Source organism: Paroedura picta, chromosome 7 (assembly GCF_049243985.1).
Source record: "Paroedura picta isolate Pp20150507F chromosome 7, Ppicta_v3.0, whole genome shotgun sequence".
In the NCBI taxonomy this organism is placed as follows: Eukaryota; Metazoa; Chordata; class Lepidosauria; order Squamata; family Gekkonidae; genus Paroedura; species Paroedura picta.
In genome coordinates, this window is record NC_135375.1 from 15115564 (window position 1) to 15134414 (window position 18851).

Consider the following 18851-nt stretch of genomic DNA (forward strand, 5'->3'; position numbering starts at 1 on the left):
AGTCAGGATGCTGGACTAGATAGACCATTGGTTCAAATGAGCAGAAGTTTGCTTAAGAAGGCCACAGTCTCTATGGCCTTTTATTGGCTGTCAAGAAGAACTGGTTAACCACTGTGTAGGAGAGGATGCTGGACTAGATGGACCACTGATCTAGCAGGACTCTTCTTATGTTCTTACCTGACCATGATGGAACCTGGGACCTTCTGCGTATGAAATACATGCTCTCCCACTGAGCTATGAGTCCTGCTGCTGCTCAGCGTATCACTCTGGCTCAGTTTGGCTATCAAAGAGGCCATGAACAGCGGAGTAGGGGAGCTGGTGCCAAAGAAAACTGTCATTAAATCCTGCAGAATAATTTCTGGTTGGAAAACAAAAAGGCCATCTTGGTGTAGTTGTTAGGAGCAGTGGCTTCTAATCTGGAGTTTGGTTCCCCATTCCTCCTTCACATGCAGCCAGTTGGGTGACCTTGGTCCAGTCCCAGTTCTGTCAGAGCTCTCTCTCAGCCTCACTTACTTCACAGGTTGTCTGTTGTGGGGAGGGAAAGGTAAGCCACTCTGAGACTCCTGTGGGTAGTGTACAAAAAGCCAGGGCTCATTCCACATATAGAGGATAATGCACTTTCAATTTGCCTGTGCAGATCAGGAAAATCTACTTCTAAAGTACATTTAAAGTGCTTTACTTAATATGTGCGGAATGGGCCCAGCTCTTCTTCTTCAAGCCCTTTAGAAAATTGTTCAGTGTTGGGTGACTGGAGAGATTTCAACAGGTGGTATTTCACTTCAGAAGAGCTGCAGCTTTTTTTCTTTCTTCCCCCTCTTTACAGCACTGAAAAGTACCAGGACCCTGTTTCCTGGCATCCATCCACTCCCAGTATATATGTAGGAATAAGTTTCGAGCGTTCGACTATGCCGAATGCAGCTGAAAACAAAAGCCATATCTCACTCCTATTGTTTATTCCCATATTACACGATTTCGAGAGGAGCTGAAAATCATGAAGCTTTTAAAGAGATGATTTAACTATTCAAGCCGTCAGCCTTTATGTCTCTTTAAAAGCTTCTTCCACGGAGGCAGGTGTGGGGGGATGTTTTTGCCCACTAATGAGGACAGCTGCAACCAGTGAAGGAATTCAGAGCTGCAACAAGGACTTTAAATCACTGCTGTTGGTTTTATTGTAAGATCTGCCATCAGCTGAAATTTAGAAGTGTTGTTTTTAATTCTGAACATTTCTCCCCAGAGGATCTTGACAATTAAAGGCAAGTGTTTTATCTTGGCGCTTCACGGTCAGTATAAAGTACGCAAAATGTTGAACATATATTGCTGTCATGAAGAGCACCAACCCAGCAGAGTTCACTAGAAGCAGGGAGAAAGTAGTATGGCTCTTTTTTTCTCTAGCAGACCTAGCTGTGAGGATGCATTCACTGTTCCAGTTTTCATACGTGAGTTCTCTGTTAAGGCTTCATACAGGGCCAAATTGTGGCTAAATCAGGAGTGGCTCTCCAGCATGCTGGCAGGGGCTCATGGGAATTGTAGTCCATGGACATCTGGAGAGCCACAGTTTGGCCACTCCAGATTTAGGGCCTCTAGGGCTTAGATCTAAGGTCATCCGCTCCTCAGGGGTAGTCAACCTGTGGTCCTGGCAAGGGCTAATGCTGGCAGGGGCTCATGGGAATTGTAGTCCATGGACATCTGGAGGACCACAGGTTGACTACCCCTGCGCTACATGGAGGAAAAAAGCCCTGTCCCTTTAATAACAGGTTTAATAGCAAGGGGACCCATGATGCCACCACTGTCATCTTTTTTGGGTGGCCACCAATGTTGTTGTTGTTTTTAAAGAGCTGTCCCAGGGAATAAATGATCTATGAACTGGAGATCCTGCCTAGTAGAAGATCTATTTGGTTGTACCAAAGCAAGGATGCAGTTAGGATAGGCGATTCACTGACTGGTGTAGGGGAGGAAATTTTAAATTGCTGTAGTATTTTACTGGGGATTAATTGAAGGGGTTTTTATGGCAATTGTTGTATTCTATTCTTTTATCTTGATCTTGATGTAAGTCACTCCAGGCCAACTATGTTGGGAGGGATGGGGTATAAGTTAAAATGGGAAGGGAAGGGAAGGGAAGGGAAGGGAAGGGAAGGAAGGAAGGAAGGAAGGAAGGAAGGAAGGAAGGAAGGAAGGAAGGAAGGAAGGAAGGAAGGAAGGAAGGAAGGAAGGAAGGAAATGGGCAGGGCCAAATGCAGCTTTTGGCCAGCAGAGCTTTTGTTTGGCCTTTGGAGATCTGACTGGCTGTGCAGATATTTTTTTTTTTTAATTATGTTGGCTGCAACTGAAAATATTTTTTTTTAAACAGTATGCTGATTTCAGAAGATGTTTTGTTAAACAGTGCTCCAAGAGTAGCCATTACGCATAGCCTCAGTCCCTGACATTTTGTGATTGGCTCTGCCTTCTGCTGCAGCCATTTTGCTGTTGGCCCCACCTCCTGCAGCAGCCATTTTATGGTTGTGCCCACCATCCTGTGACGGAATTATGTAAAGGTACTCACAGGCTCAAAGAGGTCATGAAAATCTTTAGCTACCCATATCTACACTTTTAGATCATATTAAAAGGAGAACCCTTCCCCCCACCCCGCTCTGACATTTGGCAACTGGCCTTGATTAATGTTTATACTTAAACTCGGTCAGTGTTCTTTGCCAACATTTTATGTATTTTAAAAATTTGTTAAACATTTATTGGGTGATACAACCATATATAGTCATGTTGGCCCCACCCCCTCCCGAAACAGTCAATGATGGGCCTGGAGGGGGTGGGAAGGGGAGGGGCCCCAGGTAGGCGTGTCCACAGCTGTGCTTCCCTACCGTATTCTGCCCCTTCTGTGGTTTCCCGAAGCCTGAAGAATGTTTCAGAGGGTTCTCACCGGTAAAAAAGTTAGGAAAGCTGATGTAGATCGACAGTGTTTACCCCAGAAATACATCCCGCTATGTTTTTTCTGTGCAGTTGTCCAAAAACCAATTTAAAATGCTTTGCATTTAGAAGTGGGCTAGAGCCCCAAAGCCTGGCAACATTAACTGTGTTTTCTCTCTGTATTAATTTGCACCCCCCACAGGTCTGGACAAAGGAAGCCAGTACAGTTTCCAAGTCGCAGCCATGACGGCCAACGGGACGGGACCCTCCTCGGACTGGTCCACGGCTGAAACTCCAGAGAGCGACCTGGATGGTAATTGTATTTCTTCCCTCTGGCATTATGAGCACTGTCTGACTTCTGCTGACTGTTTCCTTGCCCTTCAAGAAAGGCCGCTGTGAAGGTCAGACCCAGTCCCTTCCCACAGAGAGTGGCCACCAGAGCTGTCGTCCGAATACTTTGGCAAAGAAAGGCTCACAGAGGGTATGTGGTTAAAATCCTCTCTTTCTAGAGACTAGCGAAGGAGAAGTGAGAAAGCTCTCTGCCATTACCTCTCCCAGCATTTCTAACACCTTTATGTAATTTTAACTTCTTTATTGGCAGTCACTCTTGCTGCTTTAGCCAAAATGTAACATTCGGGTGAATGTTCAGAAGCCTGACTGAGTCCCTGCCCTAACTACTGATTGCTTTCAACTTGCAGCATATTCTAGCATTCCATTGTATTTCGGAGGAGATTTCTTGTCCTGTGATGTATCTGCAAGCTGCCCAACCTGCAGGAGGTCTTCAAAGCTTCATCTAGCTCTCAAAATGCTTAACCAGTTTGGTGAGAGCCAGTTTGGTGTAGTGGTTAGGAGTGCGGACTTCTAATCTGGCATGCCAAGTTTGATTCTGCGCTCCCCCACATGCAACCAGTTGGGTGACCTTGGGCTCGCCACGGCACTGATAAAACTGTTCTGACCGAGCAGTGATATCAGGGCTCTCTCAGCCTCACCCACCCTACAGGGTGTCTGTTGTGGGGAGAGGAATGGAAAGGCGACTGTAAGCTGCTTTGAGCCTCCTTCGGGTAGGAAAAAATGGCATATAAGAACCAACTCTTCTTCTTCTTCTTCTTCTTCTTCTTCTTCTTCTTCTTCTTCTTCTTCTTCTTCTTCTTCTTCTTCTTCTTCTAACCCACCAGTGCTGGTTAAGGATGCCAGCCCCCAAGCGGGACCTGAAGGTCCTCTGGAATTACAGCTCATCTCCAGGCAACAGAGATCAGTTCCCCTAGAGAAAATGTCTACTTAGAACAGCCTTGCACAACTTTTTTTACCATTGAGAAACCCCTGAAACATTCTTAAGGCTTCATGAAATCCCAGAAGTCGCAGGATCTGGCAGAATTTGATTGGGAAGCAGAACTGTGTACACGCCCACCCGGGACCCCTCCCCTTCCCATCCCCTCCAGGTCCATCATTGGCCATTGAGGGGGACAGGTCAACATGACGATATATGTTCATATCACCTGATAAGTGTTCAACAAATTTGTAAAAATTAATTAACTCCCATTTGGGAAATCCTTCCAGGGCCATCAAGAGACCCCATGGTTTCATGAAATCCTGGTTGAGAAAGCCCGGTTTAAAAAGTGGATTGAAGTCCCACCCCTTCCCAAATTCTGCCCTCTGCAGGCTCCACCCCCCCCCCCCAAAAAAAAAAAATCACCAGGTTTTTCTCAACCCAGAACTGGCAACCCAAGTTCTGGTGCATGTAACTTATGGCAACACTACGAATTTTGTTGTTGTTAGTTGAGAAGTCGTGTCCGACCCATCGCAACCCCATTAGACAATGATCCTCCAGGCCTTCCTGTCCTCTCCCATTCCCCGGAGTCCATTTAAGTTTGCACCGACTGCTTCAGTGACTCCATCCAGCCACCTCATTCTCTGTCGTCCCCTTCTTCTTTTGCCCTCAATCGCTCCCAGCATTAGGCTACGAATTTATGACCTCCCAAAAGTCCTGTCATTAACCGTCTTGCTCTGATCTTGAAACTGAAGCACTTGGCTTCCTGTATTAAACCAGCCCAGGTCATGTTGGCTCCTCCTCATTTCCTCCTGCCTTCAGTTCTCCCTACCATTGTTGTCTTTTCCAGTGATCTTCTTGTGATGTGGCCAAAGTATCACAGCCGCTGTCTAGTTGCTTTGATCAAAAGATGTGTGTGTGTGTATGTGTGTGTGTTTAGTGCCATCAAGTTTCCAATGTATTGATTGATTGCATTTATCAGCCACCCCTCTTGGCACAACCATCTCACAAGCCTGTGAATTAGTGTTCTCCAAAACATCCTCAGTCTTGCTGAGATTGTATAAATGGAGAGCCAGGGCACCCTCAGCTGAATCCCATTCTGCACATGTTGGGTAATGGCCATTCAATGCACGTTCAAAGTTGATTTTCTTCTTTCACACAGTTGCATGAGCACATTGAAAGTTCATGACCGAACGTGCATGGAATGGGATGGGGTTCTCTCAGCCCCACCTACCTCACGGGAAGGGAAAGATATATTGATTTATTTATCTGTTGTGAGATTTATATTCTGCCCCGTCTTCCGAAGCTCAGGGCCGATTACAGAATTATAAAATACATATATGATTCCAATATGCAGGACGTTTTGAATTAACTATATTCAACATTGAAACTGTAAAGCATTAAAAGACCAAGTTTAATATAAAAGGGTAAAATTTTAAAATTCTCCATATTGCTTTCTCTCATGGGTGCATGTGTGTTTGTGTGTGTGTGTGGGGGGGGGGGGTCATATAGAGAGCTTCAGCAAAGGTTTTGGCCTGGCAGAGTCAGAAAGAGAAGCCAACAGTTTCTGATGTAACTTCCAGTCTCAATCATAGGCCTGGCAAAAAAGCTCTGTCTCGCAAGCCCACCAGGACTTTGTAGGTCTGTAGGATCCTCATCTCATTCAGCAAAGCGCTCCACCATTTCTAGGCTGGGTCCGAAAAAGCCCTGGCTCGGGTTTAATCTCCTTGGGGCCAGGAACCATGAGTAGATTCTTATCACTATAGCGTAGTGTCCTTTGGAAGCTGCTTTGGGACTCCTTTAGGTAATGAAAAGTGGGGTATACGAAACCAACTCTTCTTCTTCTCCATCTCCACCTCCTTCTTCACCAAAAGCCAGCCTTGTGTAGGGGTTAAGAGCATGTAAGGCGATTTGAGATTCTCGGTATAAAAACCAACTCCTCCTCCTCCTCCTCCTCCTCCTCCTCCGCTTCTTCTTCTTCTTCTTCTTCTTCTTCTTCTTCTTCTTCTTCTTCTTCTTCTTCTTCTTCTTCTTCTTCTTCTTCTTCTTCTTCTTCTTCTTCTTCTTCTTGAATCAATCCCAGGCCAGATCAATTCAGTTCCCTGCTGATATTGTAAGCTAAGAGGTAATGTCCACATGGTAGCATTATAAAGCACCACTGCCTTCCATCTTTTTCCTGTGTGGTGGGTTCTCATGGGACCCCCCCCCCCCCTTGGAAATAGTTAGCCAAGCAGAGAATGAGTGTGTGAGAGAGAGAAACCTGCAAGGATCAGCTAAATTCAAACTCTGTTGCGGTGGAGGTTCTTTAGCACAATTCCCTCTTTGCTCTTTTGCCATTTCTCTTCCTTTTCAGGAAGCCTTCTCGGCATCTGCTACAACCCAGAGACAAAATGAATTGTATCTTGGAAAAAACCCCAAACTCCCATCTCTCCCGATGGGTATTCCCTTTAATTACCGTGTTTTTGTTAAACCAATTAGAAACCCAAACATTGCTGCCTCTCCAAGGCTCCCTGGAAAGCTGGAATGGTCGTTCTGACAGCTGGGTAGGTTTTAAATATTTATTTTCAGCATCAAACTTCTTGTGTTTTTTTTTTCTGGGAGAAGTTTTTAAAAATCACAATATTCTCCCCCAAAGGATATGATTGAAATACTTTACATCAGGAGTCTTAGATCAGTCTGGTAAATGAGTATTGGGGGGGGGGGGAGGAAGTGGTCTCAGTCGGCTAAGCTTAAACCCACATCTGGGAAAGTGCTTGGGGGGCCATGGTGGGAGGGCTTCTGGGGTTCTGGCTCCACTGGTGGACCACCCGACAACTGGTGGAGTTCTGGTGGAGTTCTGGCTCCACTGGTGGACCACTGGTGGACCACCCGACAACATCCTGTGTTGAGCAGGAGGTTGGACTAGATGGCCTGTATGGCCCCTTCCAACTCTATGATTCTAGGATTCTAGGATTCTATCTGGAGTTTGGGCATCATGAGATCTAGGGTGTGGTTACTGGAAGGGCCATTGGCCTGAGCCAATATGGTTTCTCTTATGTCAGGGCAGTAATACTCTGTATCCTTGGGGCTTTGGGGGAAACTAGAGGAGGGCTTCTGGAGTTCTGGCCCAGCCAGTGAACCTCCTGATGGCATCTGGGTTTTTGCCACTGTGACACAGAGTGTTTGACTGGATGGGCCACTGGCCTAAGCCAACATGGCTTCTCTGATATTCTTAAAGATTAGAGATGCGCAGAGTTTGGCATGGCCTCATGTGGAGAAGGAGTGGGGAATCAAACCCAGTTCTCCAGATTAGAGGCTGCCACTCTTAACCATGCTGGCTTCCACCTTCAGAGATATTGGGGCATCAATGCTCAAAGTCTACTTTGCAACGCGGCCATTTTCTCAAAGGAGTAGGAAATCTGAAAGCACAGTGCATTAGATGCAACTTAAATGAAGTAGAAAATGGTGTTTTTATAAGCAGAAAACAATGCAGGAAGAACAGGGCAATATATACTGTGAATCAATTATCTATACAATACACAGTTCTAGAAGTGCCTTCCTGCACCTATTACCTTTATTTTTTTTATTTGTATATTTATTATTCTGCCATCAAGCCACAGCTGGCAACCCCATGGGATTTTCAAGGCAAGAGATGTTCAGAGATGGTTTATCATTGTCTGCCTTGTAGCAACACTGGCGTTCCTTGGTAGCCTCTATGCCCTGTTGTTGGCCCTCCAAAGGGACTGGATGCCCTGTGTGAGACAGAATGCTGAACTGGTTTCATCCAGCAGGGATCTTCAGATGTTCCTATGAAGGAGCTTGGCCTCTCTGCCCTGTCGTTGAACCTCCAGAGGAACTGGATGCCCCTGGTAAGACAGGATGCTGAACTAGATAGACCACTGGTCTGATCCAGCAGGGATCTTCAGATGTTCCTGTGAAGGCCTTGGCCTCTATGCCCTGCTGTTGGCCCTCTAGAGCAGACTTTTCCAACCTTCTGACTATGGAAAAGCCCCTGAAATAATTTGTCAGGCTCCAAGGAGCCCCGGAAATTATGTCAGCTGGTCACGCCTCTCTTCCTCATCCCCCAGAAGGTACATGTCATCCGAAGTGATATCACCATTCGTGTTAACAGGCAGGCTCAAGGAGGACTGGGAAGGAAAGACAGGATACAGTTTAAGGCAGGAGTAGATAGGCAGGCTCCATCCCCTCCTAGGCACAGAAACCACAAGAGACGTCACACTCAGGAGGGGTAGCAATGGAAGCAGTTGGCACCCTAGCTTATGGCTGAATCCACAAAGGCAGGAGGGGAGATGCCACAGATCCCATCCGTCGCTCCCACAGAGCCCTGGGGGCATGCAGACCCCTGGTTGGGAATCCCGGCTTTAGAGGAATTGGTTGGCCACTGTGCAAGGCAGGATGCTGGACTAGATGGACCACTGGTCTGATCCATCAGGGCTCTTCTGATGTTCTTATTTGCTATTTGATTTAAAAAAATCAATCAGACACATGGCAAGGTCATTGCGTGGCAAACTATTTGGCAGCGCTGGTTGGTGGCCCTGAACTGGAAGTATTTAAGCAGAGAGAGACATGTTTTATTGGCGGTGCTTCAGTGTCTTTTGGGCCAAAATGCACACATCCAAAAAATGATGATGATGTGATAAAACCATCTAATAACTGGATAAAGACCGAGGGACTGATCCCTACTAAGGCAGCCAGCTCCCTAATGACCGGAATATGCCAGAAATGTAACTAGATGGTTTTATGCAATCCAGATTAAATGAAGTCCAGGATGGGTTGCTGAATAAACACACCAATTGTAGCATGATTGCCACTAGCCTTGTCTGCATTGTCACAATTACTAATGATTTGTCCAACATTTAATATAATCACATCCAGCCTCACAGCAGCCGGGGCTTAATTTCTAAAACGAGAGGGCTCGGGGTGCAAACATGTCTAGATACCCGTGCTTTTCCCAGCCCCTGCTATTTTCACAGCTCTCTCTCTCACTGGAGGGATGGTAGGACCTCAGGCTGAACAAGACGGGATTAGAACAGACTATAGAGCATGTCCACTGCTCCTGTTATATGGTTGTTGTTGTTTTTTTTACTGTAAATTGGGTAAATTATGGGGGGGGGGTTATTGCATTTTTAATATTTTATTATGTAAACCGCCGTGAGACCTGCTGGGGGGCAGCAGTATATAAAGCTAAAAATAAATAAATAAATAAATAAATAAATAAATACATACATACATACATACTTACTTACTTACTTACTTACTTACTTACTTACTTCCCTGGCACTCTGCTGAGTCACTGGCTCTGGCCCAGTGGGAGATATCTCCTTGGCTTGCAGATGATCCCAAGTTCAATTGTTGGCATGTCTGGTTAAGAGGAGCAAGTAGTAGGTGATAAGAAAGATAGAATCATAGAATCATAGAGTTGGAAGGGGCCATACAGGCCATCTAGTCCAACCCCCTGCTCAACGCAGGATCAGCCCAAAGCATCCTAAAGCATCCAAGAAAAGTGTGTATCCAACCTTTGCTTGAAGACTGCCAGTGAGGGGGAGCTCACCACCTCCTTAGGCAGCCTATTCCACTGTCTGCTTGAGACCCTGGAGAGCTGCTGCTGGTCTGGGTAGATGAGCCTTTCTCAACTTTTTCACTATTTAGGTACAGGACAGTGCAGGGTCTAGATGGGAAGGTCCAGGGAACCAGGCCCACTGGCCATTTTTGGACTTAGGCTGACAGCATGTGACTGACCCAAGGTCATCCTGCAAGCTTCCATGGTAAAGTGGGGATTAGAACCTGCGTTTCCCAGATTCCAATCTGACACTAACCACTAGACCATACTGCCTCAGCCAGCAGCTTTGTCTTTTTTCTCTCTTTGTGATTGCATGTGTACAGGGATAGTAGCATGACATATGTGTGTATTGTGTAGTCCCTGGACTGGTAGAATATTGATTACAATTAGGTTTTTAACAATAAAAGAAGTGAGTGACAGATTTTGAATGTATTGGTGTTTCTCATTTTAGTTGATCTTTGGCACACACTGAGTCTCATAAAGTGTGTTGTCTAAGACCCTAAGAACATAAGAAAAGCCCTGCTGGATCAGACTAGATCATCTAGTCCTGCATCCTGTCCCACACAGTGGCCAACCAGTTCTTCTGAAGGGCCAACAATTGGATATAGAGGACAAGGCCTTCCCTGATAAAAATGTCAGAAGAGCCCTCCTGCATCAGAATAGTGGTCCATCCTGTCCCACACAGTGCCCAGTCAGTTCCTAAGGAGGGCCAACAATAGGCCATTCAGTCGAAGGTATTCATACTGGTAGATAACTGTATACATTGAATTGAATTGAGTCCAAGGACTTCATAAGAACATCAGAAGATCCCTGCTGGAACAGACCAGTGGTCCATCTACTCCAGCATCCTGTCTCACACTGTGGGTCACCCAGTTCCTCTGGAGGGCCAACAACAGGGCATAGAGGCCGAGGCCTTCATAAGAACATCAGAAGATCCCTGCTGGAACAGACCAGTGGTCCATCTACTCCAGCATCATGTCCCACACAGTGGCCAACTAATTCCTCTGGACGGACAGCAGCAAAGAGCCTTCTCCTCCCCTGTGGTTGCCTCTAGTCTCTGGGATTCAGAGGATTAGTGCATGGAGCATGGAGCATGGAGCATCTCCTCAGCCATCATGGCTAGTAGCCACTGCTAGACTTACCCTCCACAAATCTATCAAGCCCCCATTGAATGTTGTCTATTCCTTTGGCCACCACTGAATCCTCTGGCAGCGAATTCCACATTTTAATCCCTCTCTGTGCCTCGCCATTAAATATCTTCCAGAGACGTTGATGTATCATCACCGAGAATGGCTTGGTTCCCTTGAATGACAAGAAACGCCATGAGACTACTCACATGCAGCCTGTGGGGGATACCGGGGGAACTGAACTGGATCGTGTTCGCTGGCTTGTTTGTTTCTTTTAAACATAGCACAATTAAGTGCCTTCAAGGCGATGGAGTGTGGAACTCTCATATAAGTGTGGCACGCATTGAAGAGTTCTAATATTCTAACAAGGCTTCCCTGTGGCTTCCACAGATCCTTGGAAGCCTTTTTGTTGCGCTCCACCACAAATCATTGCAAAGCCTATAAACGCCAAGGGCATGGAGGGGAACAATCAATGACAGTAAAGCGGGGGAGGGGGGAGTGAGTATTAAGCTCCCCTTTTATTGTTTTTATTTTACTTTTTGGCCAAGGTTTATAGTGAAAATGCTTCCCAATTGAAAGAGGCCGTTTTGCCGGTGCTCACATCAGCATTTTGCACGGCTGTCCTTTCCACCTGCAGAGTTTGCATTAAAGTGCTACCGGCCTCTTTGCCTGGTTGGAAGATGGTAACTTCTTGACTCTTTTCTGCTCTTCGGTGCCTCTTCGGAAGGGATTCTTGAGGCGAGGACCCCTCTGCAAAACTCTGGCATAGGCCCACTTTGACCTTGGAAGGGCTTCTCAAAAGATAGAATCATAGAATCATCGAGTTGGAAGGGACCATACAGGCCATCTAGTCCAACCCCCTGCTCTACGCAGGATCAGCCCTAAACATCCTAAAGCATCCAAGAAAAGTGTGTATCCAGCCTTTGCTTGAAGACTGCCAGTGAGGGGGAGTTCACCACCTACTTAGGCAGCCTATTCCACTGCTGAACTACTCTGACTGTGAAAAAATTTTCCCTGATATCTAGCCTATATCGTTGTACTTGTAGTTTAAACCCATTACTGCGTGTCCTCTCCTCTGCAGCCAATGGGAACAGCATCCTGCCCTCCTCCAAGTGACAAACTTTCAAATACTTAGAGGGCTATCATGTCCCCTCTCAACCTCCTTTTCTCCAGGCTGAACATTCCCAAGTCCCTCAACCTATCTTCATAGGGCTTGGTCCCTTGGCCCCAGATCATCCTCGTTGCTCTCCTCTGTACCCTTTCAATTTTATCTACATCCTTCTTGAAGTTAGGCATCCAGAACTGCACACAGTACTCCAGGTGTGGTCTGACCAGTGCCGTATACAATGGGACTATGACATCTTGGGATTTTGATGTGATGCCCCTGTTGATACAGCCCAAAATGGCATTCACCTTTTTTACTGCTGCATCACACTGCCTGCTCATGTTTAGTTTACAATCCACAAGTACCCCAAGGTCTCGTTCACACACAGTGTTACCTAGAAGCGTATCCCCCATCCAGTAGGCATGCTTTTCATTTTTCTGACCCAGATGCAGAATTTACACTTATCTTTATTAAATTGCACTAAAAGTGTCATCTCGCATATCGTAACAGCACTATACAGGTCTTGTAGATGTAGTTTTCTTTCTGGAGGCTGGCTCTTTTCCTCGAGTACTGCTGTGTTACCTGGAGCAGTTCCCCAAATGAGGCTGCATAAAGTGACCCCACCCCCCACCCCCAAGGTTATATGAAGCAAAAGATTCTGAATGCTAGACCAATGTTTCCCAACCTGTGAGTCGGGAAGGGACCCAGAAGTGGGCTCTGAAAGTTGGGTATCACTGGAAGTCTTCAAGCAAAGGTTGGATACACACTTTTCTTGGATGCTTTAGGATGCTTTTGGCTGATCCTACGTTGAGCAGGGGGTTGGACTAGATGGCCTGTGTGGCCCCTTCCAACTCTATGATTCTATGATTCTATGATCCAGCTTGGGGTTGGGAAATACCTGGAGACTTTGGGGGTGGAACCATGAATGGGTGGGATTTGGGACCTGAGTGTTGTGTAATGTTGTGGAGTCTGCCCTCCAAAGCAGCCATTTTCTCCAGGGAGCTGCTCTCAGTGATATGGAGAGGACTTCTGATGGATCAGGTCCCACCTGGGGACCAGCATTCCTAACTGAAAGTGAGTTGCAGGCCAGCCCTTCCTAATGGCTGCCTCCATCCTTTCCATTGGAGTTTATATTATTGCTCGGTCAGAACAGCCTTATCAGTGCCGTGGCGAGCCCAAGGTCACCCAGCTGGCTGCATGTGGGGAAGCGGGGAATCAAACCCAGCTCACCAGATTAGAAGTCCGCACTCCTAACCACTACACCAAACTGGCACTCTATGTACTGTGATTCTCTGTTTTCTCTTAAACGATAATTTTTAGCATTGTCATTTTTATAACTGGCTATTTCCCTTCTCCTCTGATTCTTTATTCAACTCCCCCAACGAGAGCTGTGCAATCTGGCAGCCGAAGCAGCCGTTCCTGCCCATAGCGTTCCCGCCCAGCGCGGCTGCCGAATCACACAACCCTACCCCCAACCCCATGGGAAAGCATTGAGGGCTAGTTTTGCAATAACTAACTGGTAGCATAGCCAGATATCTTATACGATATATAGAGGGGGGGGGGAATCGGCCTATATCTCCAAACTTGAAAGAACCTCCAAACTTGAAAGAAACCCTCCAATAAATACAAGTGCTTAATAATGGTAATGAACCGCATGAAGCTCAGGGAATCACTGGGCAACTTTCCACAACAGCAGCCCAAACGCCATTTTTTGTCCCTGATTTGAACTTTCGAAAGAGCCCTGCTAACAGCTCCTTGCTTTGAATCCTAGAATCTCAAGTCCCCGATCAGCCAAGCTCTCTTCACGTCCGGCCTTTGTCAACCAGCATCGTGATGAGCTGGACGCCACCTCTGAACCCCAACATCATCGTGCGCGGATACATCATTGGCTATGGCGTGGGCAGCCCCTATGCGGAGACGGTGCGCGTGGACAGCAAGCAGCGGTACTATTCGATCGAGCATCTGGGTAAGCGCATGTTCCTCTGCAAGGATGTCTCTAAGAAAAGAAACATTCCTCATTTGGGGGAGTTTTGCTCCTGCAGCCTTGGGACCAAAGTACATCTTTTCTCTCCTAAGCCGCTGAAGTGGTGGGAATTTGGAGTGAGTCTAATAATAGGAGGGGCATATGGCCTCAACCGGGACCAGGCCATTTGCAGTCTTGGCCTCTGCTTGGTGGGATGAGTTCCCAGAGGAGACCTGAGACCTGAAGGAGTTGGTGGAGTTGCATGGGGTTTGCAAGACGGAGCTTTCCTGCCGAGCTTTTGGTTGGGGCCAGTCAAATAACATCTCATGGGCCCACCCTTTAAAAACACCCCCATGATAACACCTTAATCTGGAAACAGATCTACTGAGAGGGACGGCACTAGAAATAATATCTGTAATGGAGGTTGCTGCTAGTTGTAGGTGTTATTTTCATTCATTCATTCATTCATTCATTCATTCATTCATTCATTCATTCATTCATTTATATGCCGCCGCTCTTTGCATGGACAGTTCACAACAATAAAAACATTAAAGCACAATATAGAGCCTATAAAACATCCCTTCCAACAAATGGCGATGACGCCCTCCAGCGTTTTCATGGCAGACTCAATACGGGGTGGTTTGCCAGTGCCTTCCCCAGTCATTACCGTTTACCCCCCCCCAGCAAGCTGGTTCCTCATTTTACCCACCTCGGAAGGATGGAAGGCTGAGTCAACCTTGAGCCGGCTGCTGGGATTGAACTCCCAGCCTTATGGGAAAAGCTTTCAGACGGCTGCCTTACCACTCTGCGCCACAAGAGGCTCTTATCAGTGAAACCTTATGAGGTCAGTATTTCCACCATCACAAATACAGCCATTACCAACCTCTCAGCCTCATGGTCAGAGCTTCAGACAGCATGTTGGCTGCCTTACCACCCTGCTCCACAAGAGGCTCTCTCTCTCTATATATATATCTATATATATCACACTGGGGCCAAGCGTTCATAAAGAGAGTATATTAAAAAAATAAGCTATGGTTACAGCAATACAAGATAGTGAGTCAGCTAAAAGCAGTGCGGCAGAATTCCAAGGAAAATTCCTGTTTCTCACCCCCCCCCCCCCCATAGCTGGGAGGCGAGCAAAGTTCAGAAGCCCTATTCTCTCCAGAAATACTTCAGCCTTTGTGTTCAACTCCAGAGTTTATTCCAGCAGGGCCCTTGCAGGTTGGAAAGGAATTCGCAATGAGGCTGCCAAACAAATGAATGCACAGCGTTTGTAGTCAGCGCACGCTTTGATATCCCAGCATCAGGGCAACTAAGATGATCGAATGCCTTGACTGGGACCAGATGGCTGCTATACCCTTCAGGTGTGAAAACAGCGATCTTGATGCTATCAAGGATCCGACGGAGATGTCACCAGGCAGTTTGGTTAGAGATGTATCATCAGGACCTTCGGTGTGCCTAGGAAACGGCCAAATAGCATCCTGCCCTCAAAGGGGGCAAACTCAGTTTTTAATAGAGGGCTGTGGGGCAAAATTCATGGGCTGAAACCCAGCAAAATTCATGGGCTGAAACCCAGTTGTGTGTGTTAGCAAAAAAATTAGCCTGCTTCCACATATTTGGCTGGGTCACCCGTAGTCTGGGGATGAGGGCAGGTTTTGTCCCAAAATGCATGCGAAGCTGCAATTTGCTCACTTTTCCCCACTTGAGTATTGTTCCCATTGTTGGGACTCTTTGCTTACAGTCGTTTGGATGTCTGAAAGTCACTAAAAGTTTAGTCTTGGGAGGTGATGACGGAAAGTGGAACATGATGATGGAAAGTATGTTTTCAGGAGTCACTGACTGGTCTAGGACAGGGGTAGTCAACCTGTGGTCCTCCAGATGTTCATGGACTACAATTCCCATGAGCCCCTGCCAGCAAACGCTGGCAGGGGCTCATGGGAATTGTAGTCCATGAACATGTGGAGGACCATAGGTTGACTACCCGTGGTCTAGGAATTAGAACCTGTCATCACGGCTGCCTTCCAATCATCTAATTCATTATTACCATGCTGGCATTTCTCTATGATGTGCTTCTGTAGTCATGGTGTCTCTGATCTGCAAGCATTTTTAGTGTTGCTCTGGTTGTGATGGTGACACCATCCTAGTCTAGATTGTGGATCCAAAGGTTTTTTCTGGAGACGAGGTGACTGTTTGCACTGTTTCAAGAACAAAATCTCTTGTTCAAGGGGTTGGATCCAAGCAGCTTTTCTGCTGTTTAAACATGAGCCGGGACCTTGTTTACCACCTCCGCTACCACAACCCCTGAAAAAATAAATATGTAGGAAATCTTGGGACAAAACTCACATGGAATGCATAGTAAGAAGAGGAATAGGCCAGGTTGTGAAAAGACTGCCTGTAGCCAAAACGTTTGAATTCAGATTTTTGCCCAAGGAGAGGGGTTTCTGCCCAACCTGAAACAAAAGTCCATGATCAGTAAGTGGAGCGTTGGAGCACATTTACTGTAAACCATGGCTGGGATCCAAAGATTGTTAAGGTCCCAAGTTCAGTTCCTTGCGGCTCCTGCTGAAGGATCACAAGTAGCAAGCGTAAGGCTATGCCTTGATCTGCCTAAGACCTTGGAGAGTTTCTGTGAGCCAGGGTAGATCAGGGGACTTGCAACCTATGGTTCAGTGGACATCAGTTCAGAGGCAAATACAGCTCTTCAAAAAAAGAGAGAAGAAGAACAGTGAATCTTTCAAGTTAAGGTACATTGGGGAGATTGTTGGGATGCGAGAATAACAAGTAACTGGATAGGAAAATACTTTTATGGGACTTTAGGATGTCCTAGAGATACTTTACAGAAAGAGAAATTATAGGGTTGAACAGTGGCCAGTGATCCAAGAGTGAACCTTGCACCAATCTATGCCAGTGTGCGAAAAAAAGTTGTGCAGAGGGCCCTTGTATGTATTGGCTTGTTCTCTGTGATACTTCATGTGTGCCTCTTCTTAACAAAGAACCTGCATCAACAAAACTTTGAGCTGTAGAAGCATTGTGTGATCACTCCTGTGCCATTATGGTTCAGGGAAGGGGCTGTCTGTGGCTATGTGGAAGGACAAACCAGCTCCTAATGCCACTTGCCTAGAAAACCCTATGGGATCGCCATACATTACACCTGTGACTAGATGGCAAAAATTAGAGGAGGTGGGTGTTAAAACGTTATTTGCGCTGGGCACCAAATAAGCTAGGTAGGTCACTGGTTCTCCTGCAGACTGGCTACTCTCTGAAGGAGAAGGTGAATTGCACCCCCCCCCCCCCCTTGAACATGACTTCTCATGCCATGCAAGCTTCAGATTCAAGACAAAGAACTTGCAGGAAAGCCCAAAGCATTAAAAGCTCTTTCTAGCTCATTATCGGGGGGAAATTATAGTGTTTCCTTGGGAATTGGAAGTCGTGAGATGAGACGGCTCTTTTGTTCGCACCATTCTTAACACAAAAGGCAGCCAAAATGTTACAAGCAGGTCTGATATTATTCAATTATGCATATGGCAAAGTTCTCTTTATCTCGATTTACCCCATAAATTTGGGATCTGCCTGCAATTCCATTCTGGCTGTAGGCGAGGAGGGGTCATTATGTCCCTGTATGACTGCTGGCGTTCTTATGACTTAGCGTGGAAGAGCGGAGGCAACAGCCCCAGTGACTCTGTTTATTTAATATCTAGACATGGAAAGGCAGAGCCTTTCTCTAAAAACCTGGCTGTTTTGTGCGGGAGGAAGGAGGCTAACAAGTGACAGGTTTCAAAAGTACACCTCCCGGCCACTGGTTTTCTGAGAAAAGGAGGACAGCTGGGGTTTATGTACCCCTTTTTCTGCTACCCAAAGAACTCTCTAAGTGGCTTACAGTCTCTTTCCTTTCCTCTCCCCACATGCACTCTGTAAGGTAGGTGAAGCTGAGAGAGCACTGAGAGAACTGTGTCTGGCCCAAGGTCACCCAGCTGGTTAAGAGCAGCAGCTTCTAAGCTGGCAAGCTGGGTTCGATTCCTCCACATGCACCCAGCTGGGTGACCTGGGGCTCATCACAGCCCTGATAGTGCTGTTCTCACAGAACAGTGATATCAAGGCTCTCTCAGCCTCACCCACCTCACAGGGTGCCTGTTGTGGGGAGAGGAAAGGGAAGGCAATTGGAAGCTGCTTTGAGACTCATCCAGGCCGCGAAAAGTGTTGGTATAAAAGCCTGCATGTGGAGGAGGAGGAGGAGGAGGAGGGAATCACACCTGGTTCTCCAGATCAGAGTCCGCTGCTCTTTCTCCGCCACACCAGACCGGCTCTCAATCCAGCCTGTGTCCTTGCTTGTTAACTTCCCGGCATCCGGTCCCATAACTGACACGTCTGCATAACCGGGCCACTGGGCCATGCACGGGAGCGTGTGAATCGGCTGCTCTAATGAGCTATCCTGCGGAGTTGATGACGAAGTCCGAGGCCTCGTCAGCCTTTTGTATTTCGGGACAGCTGTCGGTGATGCTTCGGATGGCTGCCCTTCCCTTCAGGACAAAATCCAAATGCTAACCGAGTGCTGAGCGTCAGCCGAATCCCACGCTTTAGCCCAGAGCGCGGTCTCTCCTCGGGTGCCGGTGTTTCGAACACAATTGCCATATTTTGCACGCGTGAAATGGCACATGCCCTTTGCTGGAGCTTCATCTTATTGCCGCAGGGGGAGAAGAGTATTACTGGGGAAGGGAAGACTTTTTGCAAGCTGGTTCCAAGTCCAAACGTCAAGGGAAGGGACGGGGTCTTCTAATGCAAGGGTGGTCCAACCTGTGGTCCTCCAGATGTCCATGGACTACAATTCCCATGAGCCCCTGCCAGCGAATGCTGGCAGGGGCTCATGGGAATTGTAGTCCATGGACATCTGGAGGACCACAGGTTGACTACCCTGGTCTAATGAGCTTCCTTTA

At 46.9% G+C, this 18851-nt stretch overlaps 1 protein-coding gene across 4 annotated transcripts in view; it reads left to right on the top strand.

The window, feature by feature from the left end:
* Positions 1 to 18851, top strand: part of DCC (DCC netrin 1 receptor) — a 939742-nt gene that overhangs the window by 759760 nt on the left and 161131 nt on the right. For all 4 annotated transcript variants that reach the window (XM_077346794.1, XM_077346795.1, XM_077346796.1 and 1 more), the window contains exons 14-15: positions 3101 to 3211; positions 13729 to 13923. In XM_077346794.1, the coding sequence (XP_077202909.1) occupies positions 3101 to 3211; positions 13729 to 13923 (306 nt within the window). The remainder of the gene's footprint in view (positions 1 to 3100; positions 3212 to 13728; positions 13924 to 18851) is intronic.